Source organism: Ambystoma mexicanum, chromosome 12, assembly GCF_040938575.1.
Source record: "Ambystoma mexicanum isolate Mex_15411 chromosome 12, UKY_AmexF1_1, whole genome shotgun sequence".
Lineage (NCBI taxonomy): Eukaryota > Metazoa > Chordata > Amphibia > Caudata > Ambystomatidae > Ambystoma > Ambystoma mexicanum.
The window spans coordinates 121,581,137-121,598,825 of NC_090936.1; the positions used below are offsets into that span (position 1 = coordinate 121,581,137).

The window sequence follows — 17,689 nt, forward strand, 5'->3', positions numbered from 1 at the left end:
GAATAATGATACATCCACCTCTCTGCTAGGCAGATGGGGAAGAGACCCTATTAGGTATTCTGGAAGACACAAATATAAAAATGTCTCTGGTCCTACAGACACCAAAACTGGCAAAAATAAAATGTATGTAATCAACGTGGATTAAGAATGCGGAAAGACGATCTGCGTTATCCTCTGGAATTGACCTTGGTCTGTGTGAACAAAAAAGAGGCACTTTACCGAAATATCTGGCTAAATTTCCGTCAAGCTACCACCGAAATCAATTTTTACGGTTACGCCTCAACCTGCACAATACAAAGCTGCGCATGAGGAGAATAAAAGATCCCATGATTACGGATGAAAACTGCCGCTTTTGCAAGCAGAAACCGGAATCCATTAAACATCTAATAATAGAATGTTCACAGATTAATGACCAGCGCACCCAACACCTAAAATGTTATGCCCCTAAAAACGGCAATATGGTGGAATGGTGGTCCTATTTGATCACGGGAAGAAACGTGCAGCTAACTTGTAACGTGATAAACTTTATGGATATGCTATTGATAAAACCACCATAAACCTTGTCCTTCACTCTAAGAATGCTACCACAGATGGACAGACCAGCCCACGTCTGCATAATTTTAGTGTAATGAATTTAAATGGAACACCACAAAAATGCGAAAAGTAAAAATATGTAATGTGGGTTGGGGACCGGGAACGTGATTGACAAAAAGTTTGTTTTCTTTTAAGAAACTAAAAGTCTATTAATAAAAAAAAAAATTAAAAAAAAAGATAGCAAAACACAAATTTGCATTGTGGGACTACACAAAACATTGCCTTTTGCCAGAGGAGGAGACGGAGGTAAAATTAAGATTGATGGAAGCGAAAATCTGCAGATTAAGAACAATGAGTGGACTTATCAAGGACTGTGAAATGCATGAGTTTCTCTAGACAATCCTGTCAAAAGCCAGAATTTGTTTCAAAGAAATGTATAGGTCATGACCAAAGATGGACACCTGGCATCAGAGATTGTATATGTAGGGAGTTACCTTTGGCAATGCTTTTATTGAATGTGATATAATTTTAGGTCTATAACTAGATTTACTGTAAAGGTATTTTGCTTTTTGACATGAATGCATCAATATCATGAGCAATTAATAGGTATTACAAGAATATAGCTCTGGTGTCAACGACTACATGCTGGTAGTATACAACCTATCAGTATAAATGCAGTCCACAATAATATGCACTTATCAAGTGAATAGTGGCACAGTTTTAAAATGGAAACAATGTAGATTTGTAACCAAAATAAACCAATATTGCAAGTGACGCTGAATATGAAAGCAGCGCAACGTGAAACATCGTGCATGTCACGTTGAACATAAATAGAAACTCAAAATGGCGGCCGTGATTAAAACAGATGGAACACCAAAGTAATCTGGAAACCGCATTGTTGTATTACCATCACAATTATTTATTTGAGGTGAGTTACTTTACAGATAGTATAATGTCCCAATCAAGCAGGTCTTGTAGCCTTAATACAGTAGGGAATGTCCTATTTTTCTCACTGGATAACAGATGGCAAAATAAGGATCACCAATTCAAGATACAGGTTCAATATACACTTAGGCAGCTAAGAAACCAGATGTGCAGTTTATCAATGTGAAATGGGTAAGCTAGCTATATTTGCATAAATGCTGATGAATACCGTATAGTTCATGAATAGTATAGCCAGCTATCAATAAATGGGAATAACTTATTTGTAGTGGGAAATCTGACTGGAGCTCAAAATTGACCTGAGCTTTCTACGTCCATAAGATGAATTAATAGAATCACCAAGAACGTACATGTGGTGAGATTAGAATTTCATACAAGTAAAATAATTAGGCAAGACTTTGTTTAGTGGCATGTACAAATCAAAAATATCTTTAACACCCCCCGCCCCCAGCCCTCCTTTTGTTGTCTGTTCTCTTCAGAACATTTGTCTTTTTTTTTTAACACACCGTCTTCGCTTGTAATTGGTAGCTGATAATTTCAATTCACATACAATTCATTTTCTGTACATACATGTTGGTATTCCATTCGTTTTTGGTGACTAGAACAATGTGCCTTCACTTATCTCATGTAGATGTAAAAAGTAACCTTGAAAAGGACTCTTCCTGTCTTAACACGTGTTGGCTACATATCTGATACATATCTGATGCTAAAATATTTCCTATGGGGAACAATATGAAATAAATGATTCTTTCAAACTAATGAGTACATCTGTTTGTATAATAAGGGTTATGATATGAAACTTTGCCCAAAACCGTTCGTTTTCATAACATACACAACACGTGGTAAACTGAGCTGTGTATTTTCTACAGGAACTATCAGAAACATACATAAATCAAAACAGAGTTGCTCTCCAGCAAGTGCTCATAAAGCCTCTGTTGTGAACACAGCGTAGCTTTTCAGGTGGCAACAAGGGGCAGACACCTGCCTATCTATTGCTTCTGTTTTTTGTTTGGGTTGGTTGGCTTATTTTAGGGAGTAAGACTGGCGTGCACCTTATCCTGATGTCTCCTTAAATGGCATAACGCGTGTGTGCATTCGTCAGGCTTTATTTTAATTCTTAAGTTGTCTTTCATTTGCTTTTCATGAAGTAGAACATTTAAAATAAAATTGTGCTGCCATAAAGTTCCATTGTTCTGTTTTTTCAGTTTTGAAACTAATGTGATTAGCGGACGTTCGTTTTTTCATAATAAATTGTTTCTTATATCTTTGTGTTGTGCAGCGTTATGTAGATGGTGGAATTAGTAACAACCTACCTCAGTACGATTTGAAGAACACCATTACAATTTCTCCGTTCTCTGGGGAAAATGATATCTGCCCAAGGGACAAGTCGACCAACTTCCATGAAGTGCGTGTCACCAATCTCAGCATCCAGTTCAGCTTGGCGAACCTTTACCGTCTCACGCGGGCATTTTTTCCACCAGAACCAAAGGTACTGAATCTCTTCAGTTGTTTACTGATTATGCCGATTTTAGTTCATTGCATAGCTATAGCAAGAAGCAAACTCCTTTGCTGTATAACGGGATATTTAAAAGTTTCAATGATACAAAACCAGATCACAGTAAACCCCCAACAGTTTAAAAAAAGCCATGCTACCGTTGAAACTCTCAATAAAAGCTCCATAATCTAGGGCAAGACTTCAGTTAACTAAAGTGGAGAAAAGCATGCAGACCACTTGAGCCTATTTCAAAAGCTTTTTCCTATAATAGGCCATGCTGTCCATAAGAAGATTCACTTTGGCTGAGTTAACAAAGGCAATCTGGCTTAGTAGTTGCAAAGTAACTTGTATTGAGCACACCCAGAGAATTCTTCAAGATCTTTTAGTAGCCAATAGGCACTGATGGATTTTGGACCAGGGCAGAAGGAATGACTGTGCAAGGGTATCCAGGGAATGTCATACATACAGCCTGAATGCTGAATTCTCCCCCTAAACGTTACTGCTTAAAGGAGTATACACAGCTGCTGAAGATGGCGATGCTAATTGATGGGAAGCCACAACTTGGAGCTTTCTGAGCGTCGAAGCTTGTTGGCCTGGAACGAATAGTGCCCTCGTCAGAGCTCGGTGGCGAAGCTGTGCTGCACTGGGCCCATTCCCCGAACTGCTTTGACCTAATCAACATTTTCCTGAGGAGGGTAGTTCCCAATCCCAGGAAACAGTCTGTGTAGGACTGAACTAATGTGGGAAAACTAGTAGAGATTTAGAATTGGCAAGGAAAAGGTTTTCCAAGTGGGCCCTATACATGGGCACCTTGGGATTTGTCAAGAGGTGGCCCCAGAATAAAACTAAGTTTAACACCATTGCTAAAATAGTTCTCTACACTGCAGCCTGTAATGGAGGTGCCTGGCTCCAAAGATTAGCCTTCCAATTAATTCTATTACGCCCTAGCTTTTTCACTTCTTCTACCCCCATACCTCAACCCATTATAGTGCACAAGCCTTTGAATGAAAAAGGATTGGAGCACCCCAAAGCACTAGCTGAATCTGTTATTTAGTGACACAATATGGATAGACTTATTATTTTTAGCTATTTGTTTGTCCCACTAAATTCTCAATGAATCGAAGTCCCAGGTAATCAAAGCATGTTATTACATTTTCGAATTTGTCTGTTTCCCACTGATAGTTTGTGGCGAGTAGAAAGTCCTTATTTCACTTGTTTTTTAAACAGTGTGTGCACTGGTGCTGGCTGCTTTGTGTGACTCCACAAATGAACTGTCATTAGAGGGGCTGTTTGAAGCAGCATAGTGGCTCCCTACAAAATCGCAAATCTAGCAGCCATAACTTCATTATTTTTTTAAATTGATGCCTTAACATTAATTAGTACCCGGCGCGGGCATGGCCTAGTCCTCCCAGCCAATACGGAGGCACATAGTGTGGGCATTACCATATAGATATCCTGCTGCTCTGAGCCTCCTCCGTGCTAGAAGGCTGCCATCTTCCCCTGCCAGGTGCTCCCTTAAGTGCTCCCCTGCATACTCTACCCAACCGTCCTTTTACACGCCCCCCTCTTTTTCCCCTGCCCCACCTACCTTGTGCTGCCTGGTCCCTTGCCGGTGCCGAGAACAGCAGTGTTCTCGGTGCCTCCTTTAAGCTGTGCGAATGGCCACCATGAACAGGGAGAAGGGACTTTATCTAGTCCATTCTCCCTGTTCAATGGCAACCATCTTGTTTTGTTTTTTCAGTTGTGAAACGCTGACAGTGTTTCACAACTTCCCAAAAGAATCTAGTAGTACTCCAGTCCAACGGGCAGGGGTGCTAATAGCAATAAGACCTGAACTAGGGGGCAATACCGCTTCAGGTAATACCTGGGGCCTGTATTAAAGGAATGGTTTGGTCAAAAAAATGTATTGTCCCTACGGGTCGGCCATGTGTTTTTAAGCCTAAGTCGCTCGATTTTAGAAAAATTTCCTATGGACCTTACCCGAGTTTTCGTCCATTAAACGCAAGCGAAAACAGGCATCCGGGAGCTGCCATTTTGTGATAATCCCATCACTTGCCCCATCGCCCTGGCTGACCTGCTTTTGTGGCACTAAATCATATCCCCCGCCTGTGAGTCTGTCATCGGAAGACGCGTACCACCCATTTCACAACGCCAAAGCACTTCTCGTGTCAACAATCGCTGCGCCTCTTTCCTCAATAAGTGTAAATAGACCGTTTCACAACACACAGCAGCAGATTTTTGATTCCATTCCTCACTGTGTTACTTTGAGTATTATGTGACTCGTTTCTGTGCTCTGGTCATCTACCTTCACCACTTGTAGCCCGTGTGAACACCTGTACCATTGCTATCAATTATTTTAGTTTGTTTAACACACAATGGCTACAATAATGCCCTACATGTACGAGCCCGAGTATACCAAGGAGGAACTACTGGAAAGGGAAACATGCGAAAAAACAATGGGGCTTCGGACGGCAGTTGGCAGGATGAATCAACGGATGAAGACACTCGACCTTGTCGCATGGACGGTGTTTCCACCTGGTGCACTTGCAATCGGTGCGAGCTAATGCCAACAGAGGACGAGAACTGCTGCTGCTGTGAAAACTGACTGCGTGGCCTACATTTCGGAAGGCGATCCATGGCCGCAATGCATCACCGAGCTGCCAGACTTCAGGACAGCCTGCCTCACACGGTCCGTTTTGAGGATAATGATGGTGCTTATGCACGAACTTCGCGCAACTGTTCGTCATCGTAATCCGAGTAAGTATACTGTGCTTGTGATGCCACTACTATTTCATGGTCGTCTCCTATATTCAAAATTACATCTACAGATCATTGTAACGCATGAGTCGTTCAATAGTGTGCAGTGTCTAGATAGCATTTGTCCGAGCAGAATGCCATTAGTTACAAGAATTGTCATTGACAACAGTTTAATAAACTTATCTTGGTCATTTAAAAAACAGTTTGTATCATTCTTTTTCACAGGTGGTACCGGCTGGTGGCCGATCGTTCCTTTACATGGTGGCTTCACGGGAGGCTTGGACACCGCGTTCGAAGAGCAATACCCGCCTGTGCTGTTCGTGCCATAAGAGAAACTTTCCCGAGTGACAGCGGTGAGTACAGGGGATTTTCCCTCGCTGTGCTGCAACCTGACCTGTACAATGTGTAAAGTTTTGTATTTTTGTGCCATCAAAAATAGACAAAATAAAACACCATATATATTTTAACAACGGTTGTTTCGATTTTTTAAATGAATCAAGTGTCTCCATTCAGCAGTCTTTCTGTGCCTTGTCTGCATGCCCACCGGCCCAACCATCCATCCACCCCCCATCAAAGGCAGTTCGCACCCGGGGATAAGCGCTGCCATTGGGAGCTGTCGGGGGCGCAAACGGCCAAGGTGCCAAACACCATGTACACTTCAAAAGGTATCCCACGCCCAGGGGCCATCGCTCACATGGCCTCCTCAGACCCCGTGTCTCCAGGCAGGCCCCCCCCTTCACGCTGGCCGGTCCCCAGCAAACCACATAATACCACGACATACACACGTCATTCATTCACAAACACACCCCTGTTTAAACCACTTGATATCTCTCATGAGAACATCTTTGTGCTTTGCAAGTCAACTCCTGAACGTGCTACCTGAGAACCACTGAGATTTATGCTAATCTGTTTGTCGTGCTATCCGTGAATTTCTGTGACCGCTTCGAGCAAACTCGTCAGTGTGCTACCTGTGGCCATCTACCAGTTCTCCTGCAACATACTGCTCAGCTTGCTAAATCCAACTGTTTGTTGTTCAAGGTAAGGCCATGTATCCTGGTCATATTTCGTTGATTTTTAAATTTCTATCTATTTACGAATAGAGTACTCAATAGTGCTATGTTCATTGGTCTCATTGCTATTGACTTGAGTTTCAATTGTTATGCTATCTATAGATCTATTTATTTTCATGTGTGTCAATTGTCATCGAATTGCATCCTTCGGGGGTCCAGTCTATAATGTAAGCATGTTTCTCCAGCATTGGATCTTTCATGGATTCACATGCTTAGAATATTCCCCGTCAGGCTGGGAATCCTCGGTAATTTATATAGACATTTCCCATAGGAAAAAATTCAGACACTTTTGTGCCCTATCCACGTCGTTTTGGGCCGCGCACGCCGGCGCCACTAGGACGTAGGGGTATATATAGCTCTGCCCCCACGGCTCCCTCAGATTTCAACCGTCTTCCAAAGTGGTGGGATTACCTTGCGTATCTACTATTTGGTTAGGCTGTTCTTCTGCGACTGTTTGTTCTTTTCAGGAGAATGTCTGGAAAGGCGTTGTTTCGTCCGTGTGCTACGTGCAGCCTTATGGTGGTGTACGAGGGGGATGGTCATATGGACTGCATTTACTGCCTTCATCCTCACCACACGGCGGACACTTGTGAAATCTGTCGGGGTTTCTCCCTGAAAACCCTCAAAGATCGGAAAAGACGCCTGGTCGATTGGCTCAACGACGGAGCGGGTGCGTACCCAGCATCGGAGGTGGGCTCCACGGCCTCAAAAAGTAAGTTGGAACCCCCGACGAAGAAGGCACGTGCTGCCGAGAAACGAACCTCGGAGTCGGCCGAAAGACGACCCTCGGAGAAACATTCGGAGAAACATTCGAAAGCCTCCTCATCTTCACAAGAGGCTCTGTCTTCTTCCTCCTCATCTAAAAAGGAGAGAAAAGAATCATCTAAATCCTCCTCAGGAGACCGTCATAAGTCTACCTTGAGTCGAGAGGCCGCGGCCAGTAAGTCGGCCCCAAAAGCAGCGGGAACACCAAGGCCCTGCGCCATTGGCTTCACTGACAGCCCGCTCGTCGACGCCTGTGTCATCGGCGGCTCCTCCCGCATGTCAGACTGCGACAGTAGGAAACATATCGTCGACGGTGGTCCCGTCGATGGGATGGCAGCCGGAGATCTTTGATCCTGTCCCGCCGGAGGCCCTGCTTCAACCAGAGGCGACTTTCTCCATCTCGTCGGCTGACGAGGAACGCGACACGGTCGCGTGCCCAACCGATCTGGGTCTGCAACCGACCAGCGCAATGTCACTCTTGGGTGTGGGTTCCATCCCTACTACCTCGTCACTAGGCGGTTCTGTCCTTGGAGGAGCTAAATACGCTACAGAAACTGTTACAGCGTTTGGACACTCAAATACCCCAGCCTGGGGTCCCGACACGGATACAGTCTACGCCATTCGTCGACGAGCCGGCCCGGCTCCTCGCTCGGCCACCAGGATAACGGCCGCTTCCCACGCACCGGAAGATTGTCCTACCCTGCAAGAAGAACTACTACAGGACTCTGACCGTGAGGGATCAGGTTCAGACATCTCACTATCCCCCTCAAGGGACCCAACTTGGGACTCTTAAGCAGAGGTGGAAGCTCCGAGAAGTCCGGCACATCCATCGCCGTCTGACGACGTGGGAGCATTCCATGCCATGATGAGTAAGGCGTGTTTGGAGTTTGGCCTAGTTCCTGAAGAGGAGAAAAAGGATTGTTTTCTTTTTGATCATATGGGCAAGAGAAGGAAATCCATATTCGCCATTCCGATTCTGGATCATGTCTGGCAAGAGGGCCTGAAGACCATGCAGCACCCGTTCTCTGAACCGGCAGTGAAAGGTCGTTAGGAGAAGTTCAAGGCTCTGGAATCCACTCCCAAGTGCCTGAAGTCTCAACCTTCGCCGGAGTCGGTGGTATCAGCGGCGAGGAAGGCCAGGTCGCAACATAAATGCACGACCCCTCCAGACAACGAGGCCAGGAGACAGGACGCTTTCGGCAAGGTGGTGCTGTCCGTCGGCGCGACTACGGTAAAAGCAGCCAACTCCTTGGCGATTATGTCTAGGTATGACAGGGAAATGTGGCACCGACTGGCTCCTATCTTGGAGCATTTGCCCGAGGAACATGGGAAGTCTGCAATGTTGCTAGTGCGCGAAGGAGAGGAGGCCTCCAACCATGCTATAAATATTGCTGTCCATCTAGCCGAGTCCGGTTTTAAGCAAATCAATAATGGCGTAGTTCTACGTAGACAAGCCTGGCTCAAGTGCACTACGTTCAGACCGGAGGTGCAATATAAAGTCTTGGATATGCCGTGTGAAGGGGAACAACTGTTCGGTAAAAAAGTTGATGAAGCCTTGAAGGGCATGAAAGAGGATACTGACACGGCACGGTCACTCGGAGCCCTGCAGAGTGGTAGGAATTTTCGTTCCTTTCGTCCTTTCAGAGGGGCCTCTGGTAACTCCCGGTTTGGGTCATCTAGAGACCGAGGTTTCAGCAGACCCTCCTACTCGTCCCAAGGCTACAGGCGTGCGGCCCAATCTTCACGTAGAGGAAGAGATTACCAAACCTCCAGACGACGGAGTGCCTACCCTTCGTCGACGAAAGATAAATAAACCAAGAACCAACAATGACATGCTTCAGGGCGTCCTGGGGAGTAGAGTGTCGCGTCACATCGACGAGTGGGAGCGCATAACAGACCCGATTCATCTGGGCCACTCTCCAGTTCAAGGGCAAGCCACCACACATTACACCGGTGTTCTCGGCCCAGCCCCACCTTCAAGTACTATTACAGGATGTGGCGCTTATGCTGCAGAAAGGGACAATAGAACTGGTCCCGGGTGGCAGAAAAAGGACAGGGAGTGTACTCCCGGTACTTTGTCGTCAAGAAATCAAATGGAAAATGGCGTCCTATTCTGGATCTACGAGCGGTCAACAAACTGCTCAAGAATTTAAAATTCAAAATGCTGACGCTTCAGGAGGTGATCCGATCGATACAACCCGGAGATTATTTGTCGTCACTAGACCTTCAGGACGCATACTTCCATATCCCGATGCGTCGACGGCACAAGATTTCTGCGGTTCGTCGTCGGGCGAACCCACTATCAGTTCAAGGTCCTCCCGTTCGGCCTAAAATCGTCCCCGATGACGTTCACCAAATGTCTGGCCCCAATAGCAGCCTGGCTCAGAAAGGAAGGTCACCATGTGTACCCTTATTTAGACGATTGGCTAGTGAGGGGACGGTCTCCAGAAAGGGCACAAGAAAGCCTAGATGCCACCCTGGCCCTCCTGCAACGTTTGGGCTTTGCAGTGAACTTCGACAAGTCCTCGTTAAAGCCTTCAAGGACCTTGTTCTTTTTGGGAGCAGAGTTCCACACACAGTCAGGACTGGTGAAGCCATCCCTCGAAAGGATTCACAGACTGCAACAAAAGGTATCGGAATGGGAGATCGACACCAAAGTGTCAGTACGAAGGTGCATGTCCCTGCTGGGGACCATGTCGTCCTGCATACCCCTGATAAACAACTGTCGCCTCTTCTTGAGGCCTCTTCAAGAATTCTTGGCGGATCGATGGACACACTCGAGGACGCTGGTCGGACAAGTTGACCATCAACGGCCAGCTCGTGCAGGCGCTTCAATGGTGGAGAGTCTCCTTGCACCTAACGAAGGGAATGCCCTTGCTGGCGCCTGCGTTTCAGAAGACAGTGGTTACGGATGCTTCTCTAACTGGGTGGGGAGCTCATCTGGACTCCTTACAGGTTCAGTGTCATTGGTCATCGGAAGTGTCCTCCCTCCACATCAACCTGCTAGAGTTGAGGGCGGTGCATTGGACCCTGAAATCCTTTCCGCCACAGATGAAGGGCTCAGTGGTGAGAATAATGACAAGACAACACGACAACCATGTTTTATCTACAGAAGCAGGGAGGAACTCTCTCCAGGAGCCTGTCGACGGAAGCCCAGGAGATCTGGCATTCTGCCCTACAGCACGACGTACATCTGTTGGCGTTCCACTTACCAGGGCTAAAAAAATGTGCAAGCAGACGCTCTCAGCAGACAGATGAATTGTCTACACGAATGGGAACTGAACGATCAGCAACTGCACCGGATCTTTGCGGAATGGGGTCATCCGGCCCTCGATCTCTTTGCAACAAGAGACAACAAGAAATGCTCCCAGTATGCGAGCAGGTGGCCACAACTAGAGTCTCTAGGGGATGCGTTCTCCTTCCCGTGGACGGGCAAGTTTCTGTATGCCTTCCCTCCCCATTCCCTCTCATCCGTCGGACTCTGCAATGGATCCACAGATATCCTTGTCGGGTGATCCTGGTGGCCCCGTATTGGGCCAGACAAGTGTGGTTCTCCGATCTACTTCACCTCTCAGCGGCAGAACCAATGAGGTTCCAGAAGATCCCCAACCTTCTGTCTCAGGAGAAAGGGACCGTTTGGCATCACGACCCGGACAGCCTTAGTCTGACGGCCTGGCTCCTGATTTCGCCGAGTTTGGCGCGTTAGCGATTCCAGCGGATTGCCGCCGTATTTTGCAAGTCGCAAGGGAACCTTCCACGAACGCTTCATACACATACAAATGGAAGAGGTTCTGCATATGGTGCTCAGGTCAACCAGGTCTGGTCCCGCGGGCGATCACACCGGAACGACTCCTACCATACTTGCTGCTCCTGGTAAATAACGGGTTATCTGTTTCATCCATAAAGGTGCATCTAGCTGCCATCTCGAGATTTACTCGGAAGAGACATTCCACTCCACTGTTCAGTGACCGCCTAGTTAAACACTTCCTTAAAGGGTTGTTTAGAACCTTTCCTCCCAAGAAGAAGTTTCCTCCTATCTGGAGTCTGAACTTGGTCCTGGCAGCCCTGATGAAACCCCCCCTTTGAACCAATGTCATCGACATCATTAAAATTCTTGTCTTGGAAATTGGCTTTCCTGGTGGCCATTACTTCTGCTCGTCGCCTGTCGGAAATACAAGCTCTAGTGATCGACCCTCCGTATTTGAGGTTTTTCAGTAATAAAGTAGTGCTGGCCACTAACCCGCATTTCATACCTAAAGTGCCTTCCGTGTTCCATAAACACGCTGCTATAGTGTTGCCTACATTCTTTCCAACACAGTCTTCAGTGGCAGAGAAGACTCTCCATACATTGGACGTGAAAAGAGCTTTGAAATTTTACCTCCATCGCACTCAAAGCTTCAGAGACACGAGACAACTCTTCGTAGCTTATGGCCCTGCAGCTAGGGGTAAAGCGATTTCAAAACAAGGACTATCGAGATGGGTGTCTTCGGCCATTTCTTATTGTCATTCCAAGGCCGGAAAGCCGCTAGAAAAGCGTCCAAGGGCCCATTCGACAAGATCTACATCGTCGTCGGCTGCTTTGTGGTCCGGAATTCCGCTGGGGGACATCTGCCAGGCGGCTTCCTGGTCGGTACCACACACGTTTACCCGGCATTACTGTCTCGCACAGCAACATGCTGAAGATACACAGATGGGGCGGGCAGTACTACGTCATCTGTTCCAATAAGGTAAGCCCCAAGTGGGTTGTATCCTTCGTTAGCTATGCTTTAAAGTGTTTCTTTTACAGTTAACATGCTATAATGTAATGTGTTGCCATAGTAAGTGAGCACCGTGCTTGTTGTGATGTTGGTTTGCATACACACCTCCAATGTTGGGGGGATACTGCTATACAATCTATTCTAAGCATGTGAATCCATGAAAGATCCAATGCTGGAGAAGGGAATAGTTTCTTACCTGTAACTCCATTTCTCCAGCATTGGTATCTTTCATGGATTCACATGCGCCCGCCGGCCTCCCCTGAGCATGCAAACCAGAGATCCCCCCCTTACTACTTTGGGGGCTGAAATCTGAGGGAGCCGCGGGGGCAGAGCTATATATATCCCTACGTCCTAGTGGCGCCGGCGTGCGCGGCCCAAAACGACGTGGATAGGACACAAAAGTGTCTGAATTTTTTCCTATGGAAAATGTCTATATAAATTACCTAGGATTCCCAGCCTGACGGGGAATATTCTAAGCATGTGAATCCATGAAGGATACCAATGCTGGAGAAATGGAGTTACAGGTAAGAAACTATTCCCTTCCTTCTTGTGCAAGACAGAACATCCCAGGGAACGAGTGACATGTTCAGAGTTTAGTCACATCATTTATAAATTTCTGCAATTTATGCAAATACTAAGCCGCACATGATGAACTGGTATAGTTCCGGCGACCAAAACAAACCTTGCATTGAACATTGTATGGTTCATTTACTTTTGTATCACATTTTTATTAATCAAGATTGTAGAATGTCGATATTTACTTTTCAGAATTTTCAACAATGCCTGCCTGTTCGATTAGAGGTTGCCCTTCGAACACCCATGCTAAATCTGAAGGCACTACAATGCATGTATTCCCGAAAACTATTGATCGAATAAGAGAATGGGTCAGACATTGCGGATATCCACTGGTTGAGCTGGAAAGTAGAGTCCAACAAGTCTTAGAGGACAAGAGGGGTGATCGATACCGCATCTGCAGCCGGCACTTTTCCTCGAACATGTGCGCCACATCTTGGGTAACAAAGAAGAATAAACGGCGAACGACACGAAAATTGCTCGCAAATGCTAGTCCCATTCTATTCGTCCACATATATGAGTGTATAGCTTTTTGAATAATGAAATTTATCAATATATTCTTTTTTGATTTCATAACCCACAAACAAAATCTATATATGGGCACAGGGAACTGTGCTATATTGCGCATTTTCAATAACATTACTCAAGTATTGTCTCCTTACATGGCAATTTTTAATATTGGCATTTCATTATCAAACAATAATTTAACTTTACAACTGCTTGACTATCCCTTGAATCTGAAGCAAGAACATTCTACATCCGTGACGTGTTCGCAGTTATCAACCACTTCTAGCGCGTATCAGGTAATCTTACTTGGCTATTCCGCTACAGACTTGTTTTATGCATGTCAAGTAATAGTTTTTATTTATCGTGTAATTATTTTACCGAATGTTTGGTTAGTGCTTTCCAATTGATATACACCTTAGTTGTCGTCCCCTGGTGTTTGTTTTCAGTTATAATTAGTGTTATCCATACTAATGCAAGTACTGTCTTTCAGGGAGATGCTGAAGCGTCCACCACATTGACAACAGCCCTAGATGTTCTTCATCAGCACGAGGTATGGATACTGACAGCTCCATCGAACTAGATCATCAGAGCTGGAATACTTGTCGTTTGATTGTTCTACACAATGTTTCATTCGTGGTTAGCCATTGATATGTACATGTGCGGTCGACCACAAGTGTGTTATGTTTTCAATATTGTAATCTTTACTAATGCAAGTACTATGTTTCAGGCAGTAGATGGAGCATCAACCCCTGCACTTGATGCGGAGCCTGACATTCAAGTAAATCCAGGGTAAGTGGAAGCGGGACCTTGCGTATACGAATCTGCGCAACAGCTTTCGGAAGTGCGCACTAAATTTACAACATCCCTAGATATTCTTCGGCAGCACAGAGTATGGATACTGACAGCTCCATCGAGCTTGATCATATAACGTGATTCCATTTGCTATACTTTCTTCCCTATTAACGCAAGTACTGTGTTTCAGGGAGACGACGCAGCTTCCACTACAATAACATCCCATTTAGATGATGCAGATGTAAATAAATCGGAGAAATAAGTCGATGAAATGTGATCATATTTTAGATATTCCTTTATTCTTTTAGACAATGCATCATTTGTGGTTCTCTTTATATGTACCTGTGCCATCGACCCCAAGTGTGTGTTATGTTTACAATATTGAAAACCATACTAATGCAAGTACTGTGTTTCAGGGAGTTGCTGATGCCTCCTCTCCAATACAATCATTCATGGAAGTCCATGCGTAGCCAGAGGTATGGATACTGACCGTTCCATCAAACTAGATCATCGGAGCTGGAATACTTGTCGTTTGATTGTTCTACACAATGTTTAATTTGCGTGTAGCTATTGAGATGTACCTTTGTGTTCATCCTCACGTGTGTTTTATGTTTTCAATATTGTGATACATAGTAATGAAAGTACTATGTTTCAGGGAGTCGATGGAGCGTCATTCCGTGCTGTCTATGCGGATCCAGAAAATATGGTTGTTGCAGCGCAAGAGGTAGGGAAGACATGCGGAAACGAATAGGAGCAACAACGTGCAGATGTTGAAGTTCGAGGCAAGAAAGTTGCAAAGAAAAGAAACAAAAATAAGGTTAGTTACAAACAGTTCATAATTTAGAAATTGGTTTGTGCTGGGGACTATATTATGTTTTTTTCCTGTCAATTGTACTATATTTTATCGTGTGTTTAAACTGAACATCCCTTTTCCAATCTATCCTCTAGTTACCCGTGGGTGTACAAACTATATATAGACAGAAAGTGAAGCAAATGAAAGATGTTGCTTGCCAGACCATTTACACTATGGAGGAACTATTAATTCAGACGCGGCGTGTTGAGACTCGAGATGCTCATGTCCAATGGGCAGAACATTAATTGAATGTGTCCGGAGAATCCAGTAAAGTTTTATTGGACCATTGCTGCAGTGCGACCGCACCACCAAAACAAGATGATACTGAATGTATTGAAAATAGCTCTGAAGTAGTCGCAGATCAATTCAGTTTACACCAGCAAAAACAATGCAACCCAAAAAGCTGTCGACATTGTTGTGTTCTCCCATCAATGTTGAAGTAACAGATGTTGAAATGACAGAGAATGAACCGGCAGCAGCATTCACAGACGCATCAGAACTTGATATCAGCGATATTTCTTTCAAATGTGGTGATATGTCCTCAACGTCACAGTCCGAAACAACTTTGACGCCGGATGACAGTCTAATGAAAGAGGGCAAATACATAGTATTCGACAATTGTTTGATGGATACTATAAGTATGCTGAAATGTGGGCATTCCGTTAGAGGCGAAGTATGTGGGAAGCCATTGATTCATGTGACTCGTCAAAAACAAGGCAGTAACGTCAAAATACATGCCGCCTGTAGATTAAATCGTACTTTCTCATGGTCTGCACAACTGATGCTGGGGAAACTGCCAGCAGGCAATCTACTGTGTGCAGCTGCCTCACTTTTTAGTGGGTCCAGTTTTAGAAAGTGAGTCTTTCTTTCAGTTTGTGGGACTCTATTTCATTTCTAAAACACAGTACTACAAATACCAACATGATTCTCTGTTTCCGGCCATTAGTGATGCTTGGAAAATTGAACAATTGTCTCTAGTAAGTACATTCGAAGGCAAACGATTCAGGCTAGCCGGCGATGGACAGTGCAACAGCTCTGGATTTTCTGCCAAGTACTGCACCTACCACTTTTAGGACATAGGTAGTAAGAAAATTGTGAGTTCGGTGGTCGTGCAGGTGTCCCAATGTACATCCTCAATGGCCATGGAGAAACTAGGATTTATAAAATCATTGGAATATCTACAATCGAGGGGAATGGACATCGACCTCATAGCGACGGACAGACACATTTCAATTGCCAAGATAATGAGAGAGCAGTTACCACATATTAAACATCAATTTGACGTATGGCATCTTGCTAAATCAATCAATAAGAAAATCTCGGCTTTAGGGAAAAAGGGTTTGGAAAGTATTTCAGTGGTCCCAGTCTATCAGCAACCTTCTTTGGTGGAGCTGCAAAACATGAGGGGTCTGTGGAAATCCTACTTGAAAAATGGCGGTCACTGATGCACCACTGTACCAAAGTTCACCGCTGGACAGAAAACCAACAATTCCACCAATGTGAACATGGCCCTTTGTCCACAGAGGAGGCACGGAAGAAGTGGTTGATTGCATCTTCACCTACACACAAAGCCATTGAGAAGATTGTTTTCGATAAAACTCTATCAAGAGATTTGAGGGGACTAACTGAATTCTGTCACACAGGAGGATTGGAGGTGTTCCACATTATGTGCCTAAAGTACAGGCCAAAGCGATTGCATTTCGGCATGCAGGGCATGAAACATAGGACTCTACTAGCGGTCTTGGCCCATAAGAAGAATGTGTGCCGTGAACAGTTTAGGACTATGGGAAATGTAGGGATGCCTCGCTACACTACGGCCTTTACAAAAAGAAGTAAGAAATGGGTGGTGAAACCAGTATATGAGGAAATGGAGTTCGACTTTGTTAAAGGCCTTATTGTTACTATACTAGAGAAGCACACACATGGAATTTTGAGCGTTTCTGTGCAGAGCACTGATGCAGTGCCACCAAACATTGCCACTGTGCCATGTCCACCCAAAGCAGAGCTGGTTGAGAAGTACAAATCCCGGTTTAAATCATTGTAATCTGATTGTCTTTTTGTAAAAAAATGCTATTGTACAGTGTACATACAAAGTATGCTAACCCTAACCACTCCCTTCACCATCCTGAGTGGCGAACAACATGGGTGTCATCTTTGACTTATCTCTATAGACCTCATATCGCTGACCTTGTGAATGTCTATGTATATATTTTTGTTGCTGTAACTAAGTTTCGCAATCTCGTGTAAATGCTGCGCACTGTTAACTGAGGGGAGGCTTGCGTATTGCAAATAATAAAACAAACGATAAATCTCACTTTCAACACAACTCCACGGCTACTTTATACTTTCCCTGACCTTCCCCCAAAAAGTCAATGTCTCCATAGTTGTGGTTCTCTAGGGCTGTAAAGCTCGCGGACAACAAGGACAAAATTGGGGGCCTTAGAACGCGCTAAGCGAGGAGTTGCAGATTGCAGAAAAGCCAGTTCGCATTTGCACATTGAGGCCTAGTACAAAGATGGAGTCGAAAATTCAAGTTCTCACAGATGGCTTTACACGGGATGTTGCAAAGTAAGAATGTATGCTCATGCAGAGTGAAGGTCAGCGGCCTTGATTTTTTGCTCGCGGGCTGAAGAGGCCGCGACTC

The 17,689-nt window shown here is 45.0% G+C and overlaps 1 protein-coding gene and 1 long non-coding RNA gene across 5 annotated transcripts in view; one reads left to right on the plus strand and one right to left on the minus strand.

Moving 5' to 3' along the window:
- Nucleotides 1-17,689, minus strand: part of LOC138513358 (uncharacterized) — a 455,407-nt gene that overhangs the window by 265,888 nt on the left and 171,830 nt on the right. The window lies entirely within an intron of this gene.
- LOC138513357 (patatin-like phospholipase domain-containing protein 2) overlaps nucleotides 1-17,689 on the plus strand; it is a 309,262-nt gene that overhangs the window by 250,683 nt on the left and 40,890 nt on the right. For both annotated transcript variants that reach the window (XM_069628138.1, XM_069628137.1), the window contains exon 4: nucleotides 2,756-2,965. In XM_069628138.1, the coding sequence (XP_069484239.1) occupies nucleotides 2,756-2,965 (210 nt within the window). The remainder of the gene's footprint in view (nucleotides 1-2,755; nucleotides 2,966-17,689) is intronic.